This window comes from Oenanthe melanoleuca, chromosome 3, assembly GCF_029582105.1.
Source record: "Oenanthe melanoleuca isolate GR-GAL-2019-014 chromosome 3, OMel1.0, whole genome shotgun sequence".
NCBI classification, from domain to species: Eukaryota; Metazoa; Chordata; class Aves; order Passeriformes; family Muscicapidae; genus Oenanthe; species Oenanthe melanoleuca.
Window position 1 is genome coordinate 92,873,712 of NC_079336.1, and position 12,482 is coordinate 92,886,193.

Consider the following 12,482-nt stretch of genomic DNA (forward strand, 5'->3'; position numbering starts at 1 on the left):
CACAGAAACCCTTCCAGGGAAATCCCACTGCCTGCCTGAGGCCCTACTGGCTTCAAACAGGGGAACACACACAGGGTACTCTTTGAAGAGTAAAATCCTAGAGTGTAAGTATTAGCTCTGAATCCATATAAATGCTATAAATTCACTCAGATTCACACACTGTCCCAAGGCTGGGAAGTCCCTGGGATGCTAGCAGGACAACTGTATCCTGAAAGTTGACCTTGTTTTCACTTCTTTTTTTTTCAACCAGAGTCACCTGTATCAGTGCTGATATTAAAATTCTATCTACTCAAAGGGGAAAATAACCCCCAAAATTTTTGAATTAAAACCACCTTTCTAGATTAAAAAATATCAAAGCAAACCACTATTTCTGTTTCATATACTTACTGCATCCGAAAAGCAGCTGTAATCCAAGAACAAAACCCCTACAAATAAAAAAAAAAGTTTTTAGAAGCTAACATACAAAAAATAGAATCTAATCCATCCAATTAAGACAAGTCTTTCTATTAAGAAAGACTTAACTATTAACTGTAAGCTAAAAAGCTGGTAGTTTTTTCCTCTGAAGTACAAGGGTCTAATACAAGTTAATTAGTTAAATGCTTGTTGAAAACACTGCTGTGATTACATTAACAGAAAGGCTTCTTATATAGGTTTACAAATCCCCCAATGAAACTGGAGAGCAGAATTCACATCTCACTGAGTGTCCCACTATGGTTCAAAAAAAACCCCTTCTCTCTCAAAAGGGCTATTCTTTCAAGTGAACATTATCCAACTAAATAGACACGTGTTACTCAACAGCTGAAGTTCCTTTAGGGTTTTGAATAGATGAAGTAAAGTATACAAATAGCAGAGCAAGCCTGATCAAACACTAGTATGCTTTTGATGCTGGCACAAATAATAAATTGCCAGGCTAGATATTAAGTTGATGCATGCATATATAAAATATTGAAAACTTAGGATGCTACCACTGGACAACTCTTGCATGGTCCGTTCTGAAGTTACAACACAAAATTATAGAGGTGTACCAATTCAATAGAAAGACCATGGAGGGAGCCAGTTAAAAGTTTGGCCAAAATATTACCCTCCACTCCAAACCAGTTTGATTATTAAGAGTGCACAACACTATTATTAGCCACATATTTGCATCCAGTTTTCTCAACACAGTGAGGAAAACAAAGTACTGTAAAGAGCAACTAGGTATTATTTTCAATGTGAACACAATGTAACTTTTTGAACTGCTATCCCAGTACAAATTATTTACTAGTCTTTTTTTCACTCTCCCCACTTTGAAACATTAACATATAGTCCCTGTCTAAATTTAAAAAATCAAATTAAAAAAAAATAAACAAAACAAAACAAAAAGCAAGAAACAAAAACAACCAACCAGACTTAGAAACAATAAGACTCAAGATACTGGTTTTATGACATGGCAATAGTTTGCCAGGAAACAGAGATTATGCATGGTAACACAGTTAACAATGTATTATTAATTTTTGCATAGAAATCAACTTCCAGTCTAATGGTGGTTCATTGGACTATGTGGAATAGCAAATGACAGCAGATTCCATTCAGAAAGTATTATCTAGAATACTTACCTTGTCATATTCAAGATCTTCAGGTACTGATGATGATGTTGACAACCGGTTATATCTTGATTCACTAAAACACATTAAATGATGCTTTTAAGTATCTTTAACAACAGATGATGGAATTCTACAGAATTATTTCAACTTTAACAATTCTGACTGAGGGATGTAGTATAAACACACTTTTGCATTTATGAAAGCTGTGGTTTTCACCCTGTAGCACATGCTTGATTATAGCAACTTGTGTGTGTCTCATGTTGAACAGAGAGGACACCCGAGCTCCCCACATGAAAGCACATAGCTCAACTTGAAAGAAAATAACATTTTATCAGGATATTCAAGCCACAGTGATGTAACCTAATGCAACACAGGTTTGGGAGCCTAGCTAGCATCAGATTTGCAAGCTGGCTTCCTGTTAGGATATTCCTCACTACAAGACATCACTTCTTTTCCCTCCACCTTTCTTCCTTTATATTACAGCTACTGCTCACAATTTCTCCCCACAATTAAATCCCTGCAAAGCCGCCTCCTCACACAAACACTCTTGTAGCAAGGCTAGAAACATTTAGAAACTCTGTAGCCCTTAAAAGTAGCAGAGTGCCTGTTTGCAGTTTGTTGCTAAAAAGAAATGTTGCAATGGTAATTACAGGAGTCCACCTGAGAGAATGGACTGTGTTCCTATGTGTCTCTGTAATTTTGGGCAGCAGGCTCTGTTCACAGACCAACAGGACAAAAAGACAGGCTCCTGGGTGTCTGACTGCTCCAGCCTATTGGTCCATGCCTCCACAGCCCAGTACCAGAGCATCTTCATGATTGCTGCCTCAGCCAGCTGGATTAAAGCCTTCTCAGTTATTGCCCATTTCATTTTACATAATCTATCTTTCACAACTGTCCAGAGATTACATGTAAAAACAGGCTTTGTGTTTTCCTGTTGCTCAGTTGAGAATTTACCACAACTTGATTGCACCAGGAAGAGGCTCACTATTCAAGTTTCCCTACTTCACACACAGCTTAGATTTTAAATATCACAACATATCACCCTCCAGAAAAAAAATAAAAAAAAATTTAAAGCTCACTTGAAATATTACTAAAAATCAGAATTTCAGAAAACTGCAACAGCAAGTTTTTATTTTTGAACCCTTGGGAGGTTTTGTGGCACAGGGATCTCTATGAATATGCTGGGCTTGAGCCAAGACAAACAAAATGGTTAATATCCCTGTCTCTGTACAGAAGCACACTGCAAACATCAATGTGCAGAATGTCAGCAGACAAGCAGGCTATTTCCTTACCTACACTTCCTTAACTCACAGCTGTAGGATGAAATTCATGGCAATGGAAACACAGAACTTATGGCTGAAACCAGGGACAGTATCTCTCTGAGGGGGATGTATTTCTAATAAACAGGGCATTTCTAATAAACAAGTGCATGTGATTACAAACATATCTAATTGATACAAATGCACTTAATATAAGCCACATTTACTGTACTTTCTTTTCCACTCCCCAAATGGTTTCAACAAGTCAGTCTGATTGCATATCTTTTTTACCTTTCAACTTCTGACACCAGAGCAACACGACCGTAGTCCCAGAATCTCTTTCTTATAATGGAAAACAGTAATATTAAAATCTAGAAAGCAAAAAAAAAATATTTAAATATTTATTTTTCCTGTTTCATACTAATCATTCTTAGGTGTATAAGAACTGACAAAAATGCTGTCCTAGCTCCTAAATCAATTACCATATGCCAACCAACTCAGTGGTGGCCATGCTACAAATCAACCTGTCTGGGACCAAAACTATCTCTGATCTCTGCAATGTATTTCCAATCTGCCCCTTGAATTTTCACTTTTCAAAGGAGATGAAGGAAACAAGAAAAAAGCTCCATCACTGAGTATTTCATAGAATAATTTTTTTTTTTCCTTTTTTTTTTTTTTTTTTTTTTAAGAAACAAGTTGTACAGAAAGCAATGAAGTTACAAGGCCTGTTTTCTATGCATATGTAGCATACACCCTCACTTTCTGGTTCCTCCTCCATCCCATACCTGTTTGGCTGGAAAGTGGTGTTAGTGATGTAAATTACTGGGATCAAATACTGACTGGCCAGCCAGGATACATGTCCAGATTATCTCTGTGTCAAGATTACACAGCTAATTTCCACATTTCACAATGAATATAACCTTCTTATGAGAGCCTTCCCCCTAACAGAGAGGATTAATTTAGATCCTCCTCTATCATCTGGTCATTAAACTTGGTGCAAGTGAGAAAGTTCTCTAGATTCTTCACAACTTTGGTTGAAATTGGCTATAGTAGTCTACAGTTATTAGGCACTACTGGCAGATAAAAATGAGAATACAATGAAATATATAAACCTCACTTCCTCTGGAAACCAGCCTAGACATAACATATCAGAAACCCATCAACTGACAGTTACTAAAAGGATATGCAGTAAAAATGTCATGAAAATAAGAATACAGGAGTTGATAAATAACTGTCAGTAGTTGGTACCTGAAGAAGAGAGAAGCCTTCTGCACTGCACCCAACTCTCTACCTAACCCTGCTTTGAGTACAGTTCAACAGCAAGGAACTCAAAAGCAAATTCGGTGACATAAAATTGAGCCCCAGCTTTAAAAATAAAAAAGCAACTTTTTTTCACTTAGGCACTTCAGCTAATTCTTATTAAATGCTGTGCTGTTGGTCACACAGAGCTGTAAATACTGTACATCCTCAGAAAATGGGTTTATGGTAGTCTACACCTAATCAACAGCAAAGAATGCCACTACATAACTTTGAGGAATATCCTCTACATTCCTACAGAATGATCAGCTCAGACCACAGGTACTTTAAGTTTCTTTACAGCAGATTTCTAGAACTCAGAAACTGTTATCCCTTTAGTCTATTTCACTAGCCCAGACCCTCTTCTCAAGTCAATTTGTAGATCTGCAGCCCTGTCTCTTGTTACTTAAGACCACATAAAACCAAACTGACAAAAATAACCACAACTTTTAGTGCAGTTTCAGGCTTGTCCTGGAGCCCCCAGATAGCAACTAATCATATTCCACCTTTTGTCAGGACTGAGCTGGTCAGTACATTATTTCATCTTCATCTACAGCTTCAGAAAATATAAATATAAAAAGCTGGTTTTCCAAAATGCAATACAATATGGAAAAGCTGTCATTTCCCAACCAGGCTAGTAATGGTGTCCCCTTCCTGAAAATGTACCCAGTGCTTAAACCCAAATGCTCTTGCAGTTGAGATAAAACATGAAAATTTGAGCTACAATCACAAAATTCACTGACTCCACACATAGATCCTGTAAAACAGCACTCTGCCTATATCTACACATCCAACAGTGGCACCACCATCCCATATGTATGCAAATATTTATCAACACTTGAAAAGTACTTTGATGTTCCCAGGATGGCCTCAACTCATTTCTTACACTGAACATTCTCAGAAACCAAATTCCAACCCGATAAATAAGAGAATTCTGAACAATCTAACTTTTGAGAAGGCTAGAAGTACTTTCAATATGAGAAACAGAGAACTGGGCTTACAAAAAAGAAGGTTACATCAAGTAGCAGGACTGTTGGGATTCCACCAAAAGTTACCCCTTGGAGCACTGTGCTGCCCTGGGCAGTGCTGTAGCAGTAAGACTCATTTGTTCTGTTGAAAGGTCCACTCCTGTTCCCGAAGAAGCCTAGATGAGAATCTCCAAAACCCAGAAAATAGAAAGGGTTCATTTTGTCTATCCCTTTAAAAGAGGAAAAAAAAAAAAGAAATGGTGAAACCAACTTGCTAAAAGCCTGGTTGGTATTTATGAGATATACTAATATTACAAATATAAAAATGCAGGAAGATGCAACCAGAAAACTACTTAGGAAAAAAGAAGGTGCCTTTGACAATCTCTTCCCTTCACATGTGAAATATTTTGCAATAACTGGCAGGTTCAGCTACCAGCAGTGCCCAGACAAGAATTCTAGACTTCTAATGAACCACATCCTCTACAGAGATCTGAGGACAACTGCAGAAGATCCCTCCCAAAAAAAATGTCCCTATGATTTAATCTGTAACATCAAATGACAGCCTGGACTGTGATTCTAGGAATCACATAGGGCATTACATATTCCAACAACAGCAGTTTGAAGATTTTGCTCCTAGCTGATGAGCATGTGTGAATGCACCAACTTGTGAACTTTGTATTCAAATGTCAAAACCTTGAGATCATTAACAAATTTAAAGCTAGTTCTACAGAAGACAACTACTACACAAATAACCATTCTCCTATCTGTTCTTGGAATATTGGGTGGTTTTCCTTTTTCAAAGTAATTCAGCTGAAAGGACAGCACAGTAATTACAGTATGTCACAAAAAAGAAAAAAGGGAGTATTTCTCAGAGAATAGCCATCTACTACACTTTAGTCAACTGACCTGATCAGATAATGTAGTACCATACAAGAATGCACGAGATTTGGCTATTGATACAAAGTTCTTTTTATCACCGCAGGCAATTGCTCCTTTATTTTGGGGCATTCCACTTCAAACATTTCCTTTCTTGAATCTTATTAACTTGCTGGTTTTCAAGTACTGCTTCATGCAGAACACACTTCTGATTGATAAATTCACAAGAAACCACTCCTCTCCAAAAAAAAGCTCAATCCTTCAAAAGCAAATATTGTAGGTCCTCATCACATAGGTCCAGGGATACTACTCTTGGGATGTCGTGCCTCTAAGAGGAATGCACGTGGCTCTGACGACAGCACTATTCTGGATGCTGAAATAAGATTAAAAAAAAAAAAAAAAAGAAAAAAAAAAGAAAAGTACAATAACTAAATATTGCTTTTAAACAGCGGGAGAACAGCATGGAGAATATTCCTCCCAAAACAGCATTTGCTAAATGTTGGACAGTGTGACATGGTGATGAAGACATTTTATCTCAGCTGACGTGTTTCATCACAGGGAAAGTAAAAAAAAAAAAAAAAAAAAAAAAAAAAAAAAAGGAAAGGGAAAGAAAAAAAACCAACCGACAACGCCCATAAAAGTTGTGCCGTGACTCTATCCTTGCTTTCTACGGACGGAAATCTAGTGCTGACGGAAAAGAAAGCATTTTTGAAGAGCCTAGGGGAATCTCCAGCACAAGCCCGCACGCTAAACTCTAAGCAACACACTAGAGTTTATCAGACACTGCTTCCAATTCTAAAGCCGTTCTTTCTAAACAAGCCAGCTGCCGGGAAGATAAAGGGCAGGGGAAGACGTCCTCCCACGCAGGAACCCAAGGAGCACCGGCAGGAGCTCCAGAAAGGAGAGCAAGTTGAAGGGGAGCAAGTCCCGGCCGCGCTCCCGGCTCCGGCAGGGACGTGGAGCGGCGGCGGGCGGGGCCGGCTTCCCCAGAGCACGCTGCAAAGCGCCGGGCTCGCCGCTGCGCTCCGGAGCGGGGCGGGCTGGCTCAGCTCCCCGCGGGGAGGGGACGCTGCTCCCGGCGCCGCCCGCCCCGACCCCGCTGAGGGGGGTCCCGCTGAGGGGGGGCCGCACTCGCCTCGCCCGCTGCCCCTCACAGCGCCGCTCCCGCCCTCCCTTACCTGCGCCAGGGCGGCCTCTCCTACCCCCTCCCTTCCCTTCTCTGCCTTTCCCGTCCCTTCCCTCCCGCCCCGTCACCTCACGGGCGGTCCCAGCCCCGCACTTACGAGCGCCGGCTACAAGTGCCGGGGTCTGCGCATGCGCGCGCGGCCGGCGCTCAGCGCTCCTCCCGCCCCCCGGAGCGCGCGCCCCTCTCCCCGCCGCGGCGCCTTCCCCTCAGGCGGCCCCCGCCGGGAAAACTGCCCCCCCCGCCGGGAAAAGTGCCCCCCCCCGCCGGGAAAAGTGCCATTCCGGCCGGGATAATGCTGCCCCGCCGGGAAAAGTGCCATCCCCGCCGGAAAAACTGGCCCCCCCGCCGGGACAGTGCCATTCCGGCTGGGAAAGTGCCGGCCCCAGGCCTCCCTCAGGGAACCGACCCTCAAATAACCTGAAGCTGCTGCTACTGTCCAAGCCTGGAGAAGCTGTACTCTCCCTGTAAGGGGAGACCTTATAGCGCCTACCGTGTCTAAAACCAGAACCGAACGGGGTATTTTGTTGCACAGGAAGAAAAATGATCCCTGAGAAATGTGAGAAGTTATTTCCAGAGAGATTTCACAATTTCACGGCTAGTGAAGGGGGCAAGTGTGCAGGTGGAAGTGGAGCAGGCCATACACTGAGATCATAGAATCATGGAATAGAGAGGTTTGGAAGGGACGTGAAATATCCATTTCCAACCCCCACCACAGGCAGAAAAACCTTCCACGAGAGCAGTTTGCTCAGATTTCCATGCTCTTGAACACTTCCAGGGATGGGACATCCACAACTCCTCTGGGCAACCTCTGACAGTGCCTCACCACCCTCAGAGAGAAGAATTTCCTACTACCTAACCTAAACCTATTCTCTTTCAGTTTGAAGTCATTCTCCCTTATCCTATCACTACACATCCTTGTAAAAGTCCCTCTATGCCTGTGTAGAAAGTCCCTCTCCAGCTCTCCTTTAGCCCCCTTACAGGTACTGGAAGGTGCTCTAAAATCTCCCAGGAGCTTTTTTCTTCTCCAGGCTGAACAATCCCAGCTCTCAGCCTGTCTTTGTCAGAGAGGTGCTCCAGCCCTTCGAGCATTTTCATGATCTCCTCTGGACTTACTCCAGCAGGTCCACATCTTTCTTGTGCTGGGGGCCCCAGAGCCAGACTCAGCACTCCATGAGGGCAGAGTAGAGGCGGAGAATCACCTTCATTGACCTGCTGGCCAAACCTCTTTTGACAGGTAGCTCTGAAATAAATCAATAAATTAATGGTAGTAGAATGAATATTCCATGAAATATGCATAGCCCCTTGTCTCCACACACCTACTTATATGATATGAATTGGAAAAAACCTAAGACCCAGGGAGTTCAAATTAATGAGTCTATGACAGAGCTGGGATAAGACCAATTCCCAGATATCCATAAGGACATCATAGCCTTTAAGGAACCCCTTCAAGGAACCCCTTCCTTCCAGACAAGAGGCCAGAAACACTGTACAGCAAGTCGCTGCTGTCCACCTCTTCTCTACCCTTTATCTTAGTGCTCCCTCCACAGCCATTTGATACCCAGCACTACCAACCATCCTCATCCTCCTGTGCCTTCATCCTTTGCCCCTGACTGGAAGGACTGATCTCTGTGAGCAGCAGGCATATGAGGAGGAAGAAGGTTGTGGTAATGATGAAAATGTAACTTTTCAGAGGGAAGCAGGGACCACTTGCCTTCAAAGGCTTGCACCCCTACCTGCAGTCTCATGGATGAAGCAGCAGTGATGTCTTAGAGTAGCAACCCACTCTAAAGCCAGCCAAAAGTAATTAGGGCATTGCAAAGTTCCATCTGATGTTACATTGGTCAAAACCTCAGTTAGATGCTGACTTTTATGTTTAAAAGGAATTAATGTCCCAGCTGCCAAGAAGCCACTATCTGCTCCATTTGATCCTGCCCCTCCATCTTTAACTCCTGTATTCCTGCGTATTCCAATTCTGTGGATTACTTAGGGCCCTGCAAGCATAGCTGCTGTCCTGCTCCCTGCAATTTTAGTCATCCACAATTGTTTTGCTCTTCCAAATCCTTGTTTCACTTTTCAGGAGTGCCTGTTCAGTGGAAAGCAGCATCTGGCTGTGCATGTGCTTGCCTGCCTTCTCCCACTTCATCCCACAAAAGGGGAAAGTCCTGGTTATCTGCAGTCACTGAGAGACATTTCAAGATAGAATTACTTCATTTACCTAGTAGATGCATTGTAGATAACCTGTGATTTTAAATTGGCTGTAACAATTATGCTAGTTAGAAAATTACATAAAAGTTGTCAGCTCAAAGTGGTTCAGATTCACTATTAAGAAAACTCACCGCTGTTGAAGAACGTTACTTGTTTTACCTTTAAAGACACTCTCCTCTCTAGGGCCGTGTTGGTGGGAAAGTTGTTCAGCATGAGTGTCGTAGAGTTATTGTTCCATCCTGTCTTTTCTGGAACAACTCTTCCTGTGGACAGCTTACAGATCTACCATGTAGGTAAAGCCTCAGTGTATGCTTGCAGCTCTTGCACTTCTAGGACCAAAATCTGTTTAGTTGGTTTTCTCACTAATTTCCTAAGCTGTTTGTACTCTCGATTGTTGCCAGGTTTTTCAAAATTGAGAAGGCCTTGCTCTGGTTAGATTATCTTACTCTGCAGTGTAAAATATTCAGTGATCTCAACATTGTAGTCTTGACATTCTTCAGTGTGATGTAACTTTTGCCTAGCTACAAAATAATTTTTCCCTCTCTCTCTCACAAGGATAACATCAAGCTTTTGTCATTTGTTTTTGTTCTTCCTCTGTCTAGACAGGCTCTTTAGCTAAGTGGTGTGATTTTGTTTATCTCTAATTTCAACAACAGAGTCACATTTCCCTCGTCCCTCCCTCTTGTAAATAGGGTTTTGTTTACCACTGTCTGTTCTTGTGGTGACAAAAGCCACATACTGTCATTAGTTCACGAACGTTTAATTATGTTGCTAGAGCAGATGGAAACCACCCTCAGGACCTAGGGAGCAGGTCAGTAGACTCTGAAATCCTTCCATCTTTTATTTTGCATCCTCCATATCCACTTCAACAGCTCTTTAGCACCAGGTTGCACACGTGTGCAGGTTATTTGCACTTCCACGTGTGACTCTTCCCTTACTTTTTAAAATGACCTTATGGCTGAAGAGCTCCCTTGTCACTTTAGTTTGATTTATCACAGTAGGACATCCCTTGATGGGTGAATCCCAACAGGACTTCAATAGTCTCTGGAGGTGAGTAGCAGGTGGCCTGAGCTTTGCCATGCATGGCAACTCTCGCCGTGGTTTCTTCTCTCTGAAGAAACTCATCAGCCCGGCTTGCTGCTCCTTGCTTATCTGTCTATTCAAATATACCTTAATGGATTTAATTCAGGCTTCCAGTCTGGCAGCCCTTTGCTATCTTTTAATCTTTTCCTTCATCTGGCAATCTGTTTACAAGCCTCAATACACCACAGGATGCAGTGTGGGCATTATGAGATTTTCCTTTGAAAAGTCTGAAATGTTCATAATGTGAACTAACAAATAGCAAAATCTAGACAGATACACAGATTTAAATGTCCTAGTACATAGTACAAATCAGCAAGCAGCAAGTCTTAATTTAAGTTGACAATTCACCCTTCTTTTCTCTCTATTCTTTTTAATTGCTTTTGTCATGCTGCTTCTCATTCTTAGGTGGTATATTGACTTTCAAGGTAGAAATAGCCTTTCATTAAAGTTGGAAAGTACTTTTGTTAATCAATACAACAGATTATTGTACAACATATTTAGCCAAACATATCTAGTGATATACTATAGAAATTTGCTTTTCTTTTCTTTTACATTTAATGTCAGATAGGAAATGGTAAATGTAGCACTATTGATGCTTGAGCATGATTCATTTTTCTTATCATCTTCATCAAGTCATACTTGGATGAAAACTGGAATTTTATTAAAAGACACAGGAAACTGCAATCTAAAATAGCAAAGCTGAAAAGTACAGGAGGAAAATAGGCTTATTGCAACATACTTTGCATAAACCTGATTTGTGACGTGGTGAATCCAGGAGCTTCCTCATCACTCACCTCTGGGCAGGGTGAGGTTTTAAACCTTGGGGATTTTTTGGAGTAGTTGCAGGTGTGGAAAATCCCTTGCTGATATATAGGATTGTTAGGTTTATTGTTAGCTTGTCACGATGCAACCGCTGTTGGCATGACACAATTTGGTACAAAACTAGGGCAAGGTGGCCTGCAACGTGGGTGACTTCATTGTTTCCTGAATGTACACATTATCTTAATGCCTATCTGTGCATTAGCCCCATGTGTATAGAAGCTGAAGCATAATGCATAGGTGGCACAGCAGTAACTATAATTAAGGCAGCTCCCTGAGAGAGAAAGGGAGATGAGGAAACCATCTGGCACAATCTGGCTTGTCCCACTGAAGAGGAGGGCACCTGGCCACACGAGCCCTTGGATTTATCAGGCACCAGGTGTGCTTGTTACCAGTATGAAATATCAAACCACTCAGAGCTTGCAAAGTTTTCCCATTCCCAGGTACAATACACACTAGTTTTACTGAACAACTCAGAGTCCTCAAGAGCCTCTGTGCTCCACAGGTGTCCTCACTGCACACAGTGAGTCCTGTTGCAACAGTACTGAGGTGAGTCCTGGACAGAATTTAGCATCCTTGCCTTAGATTCTGCTTTTCCTGGAGCACAAAGATGAGTGGCTGTTTGTGCAGGAGCCACAAAACTCTCCAGGAGATCTTGCAGTCTAAGCTATTGGTGGGTCAATTTCAGCTGGGTTTGCTACAGTCTTGGATTGAGAGTAAATTTTTGTGAAGCAAACTCTGATATCCTGGTGTTAATCCAAATAGGTCAGAAGAGGAAAACTAGTTTTTCCCTTTTTATTCTTTTTCTGTCCAAACCCTACTCAGTTTGACAGCTTTGAAGAAACTAGTCACTAGGTTGAATCTGCTATATCCACGCTCTATGTGCAGAGAGTCCAGTGAGATTACCAGCTTTTAGACATAAGAACCCTGTTCCAAGGCCTTGGCAACAACACCTCCTAGTTTACTGGCATGATTTCCCTTAAAATGTCAGCATCAAACATGCTGCTTGATCATTTATTAATTTATAGATTAAATAGGTTTTTAAGGACTTTTATAATGAGCAGTCTTTTTTTTCATTTGGGCAAGAATTCCCCCTTCCCACTTCTGGATTTACAGATGAAAATAATTCAAACTGTGAGGATTTCAAAGAGCTGGCAAGGTCTGAGTTACAATTTCCACAGCAGCAGCGACTTGGCTCCTTTGCAGA

At 41.8% G+C, this 12,482-nt stretch overlaps 2 protein-coding genes across 4 annotated transcripts in view; one reads left to right on the forward strand and one right to left on the reverse strand.

Annotated features, from left to right (window-relative positions):
- The window catches only part of TMEM63A (transmembrane protein 63A), a 30,467-nt gene extending 23,171 nt beyond the window's left edge, over positions 1 to 7,296 (reverse strand). The window contains exons 1-6 of one of the 3 annotated variants that reach the window (XM_056487965.1): positions 7,266 to 7,296; positions 6,013 to 6,355; positions 5,140 to 5,336; positions 3,134 to 3,213; positions 1,596 to 1,659; positions 388 to 425 (exon numbers count right to left, since the gene is read on the reverse strand). In XM_056487965.1, coding sequence (XP_056343940.1) covers positions 388 to 425; positions 1,596 to 1,659; positions 3,134 to 3,213; positions 5,140 to 5,325 — 368 coding nt within the window. In that variant the 5' untranslated portion in view covers positions 5,326 to 5,336; positions 6,013 to 6,355; positions 7,266 to 7,296. The other 2 variants (XM_056487964.1, XM_056487966.1) reach the window with 2 other exon arrangements.
- On the forward strand, positions 5,442 to 7,461 carry LOC130250869 (atherin-like). The gene is made up of 2 exons (XM_056486981.1): positions 5,442 to 5,474; positions 6,802 to 7,461. Exons 1-2 carry the CDS (start codon positions 5,442 to 5,444, stop codon positions 7,459 to 7,461), a joined length of 693 nt encoding a protein of 230 aa, XP_056342956.1.
- The last annotated feature ends 5,021 nt before the right edge of the window (positions 7,462 to 12,482 follow it).

What these genes read in the sequence shown, in the direction of transcription:
- LOC130250869 (XM_056486981.1), top strand. Translation starts at nt 5,442, where the DNA reads ATGCAACCAGAAAACTACTTAGGAAAAAAGAAG. An exon ending in ACTACTTAGGAAAAAAGAAG is followed by an intron (nt 5,475 to 6,801) that starts GTGCCTTTGACA and finishes TTTCTAAACAAG; the next exon opens with CCAGCTGCCGGGAAGATAAA.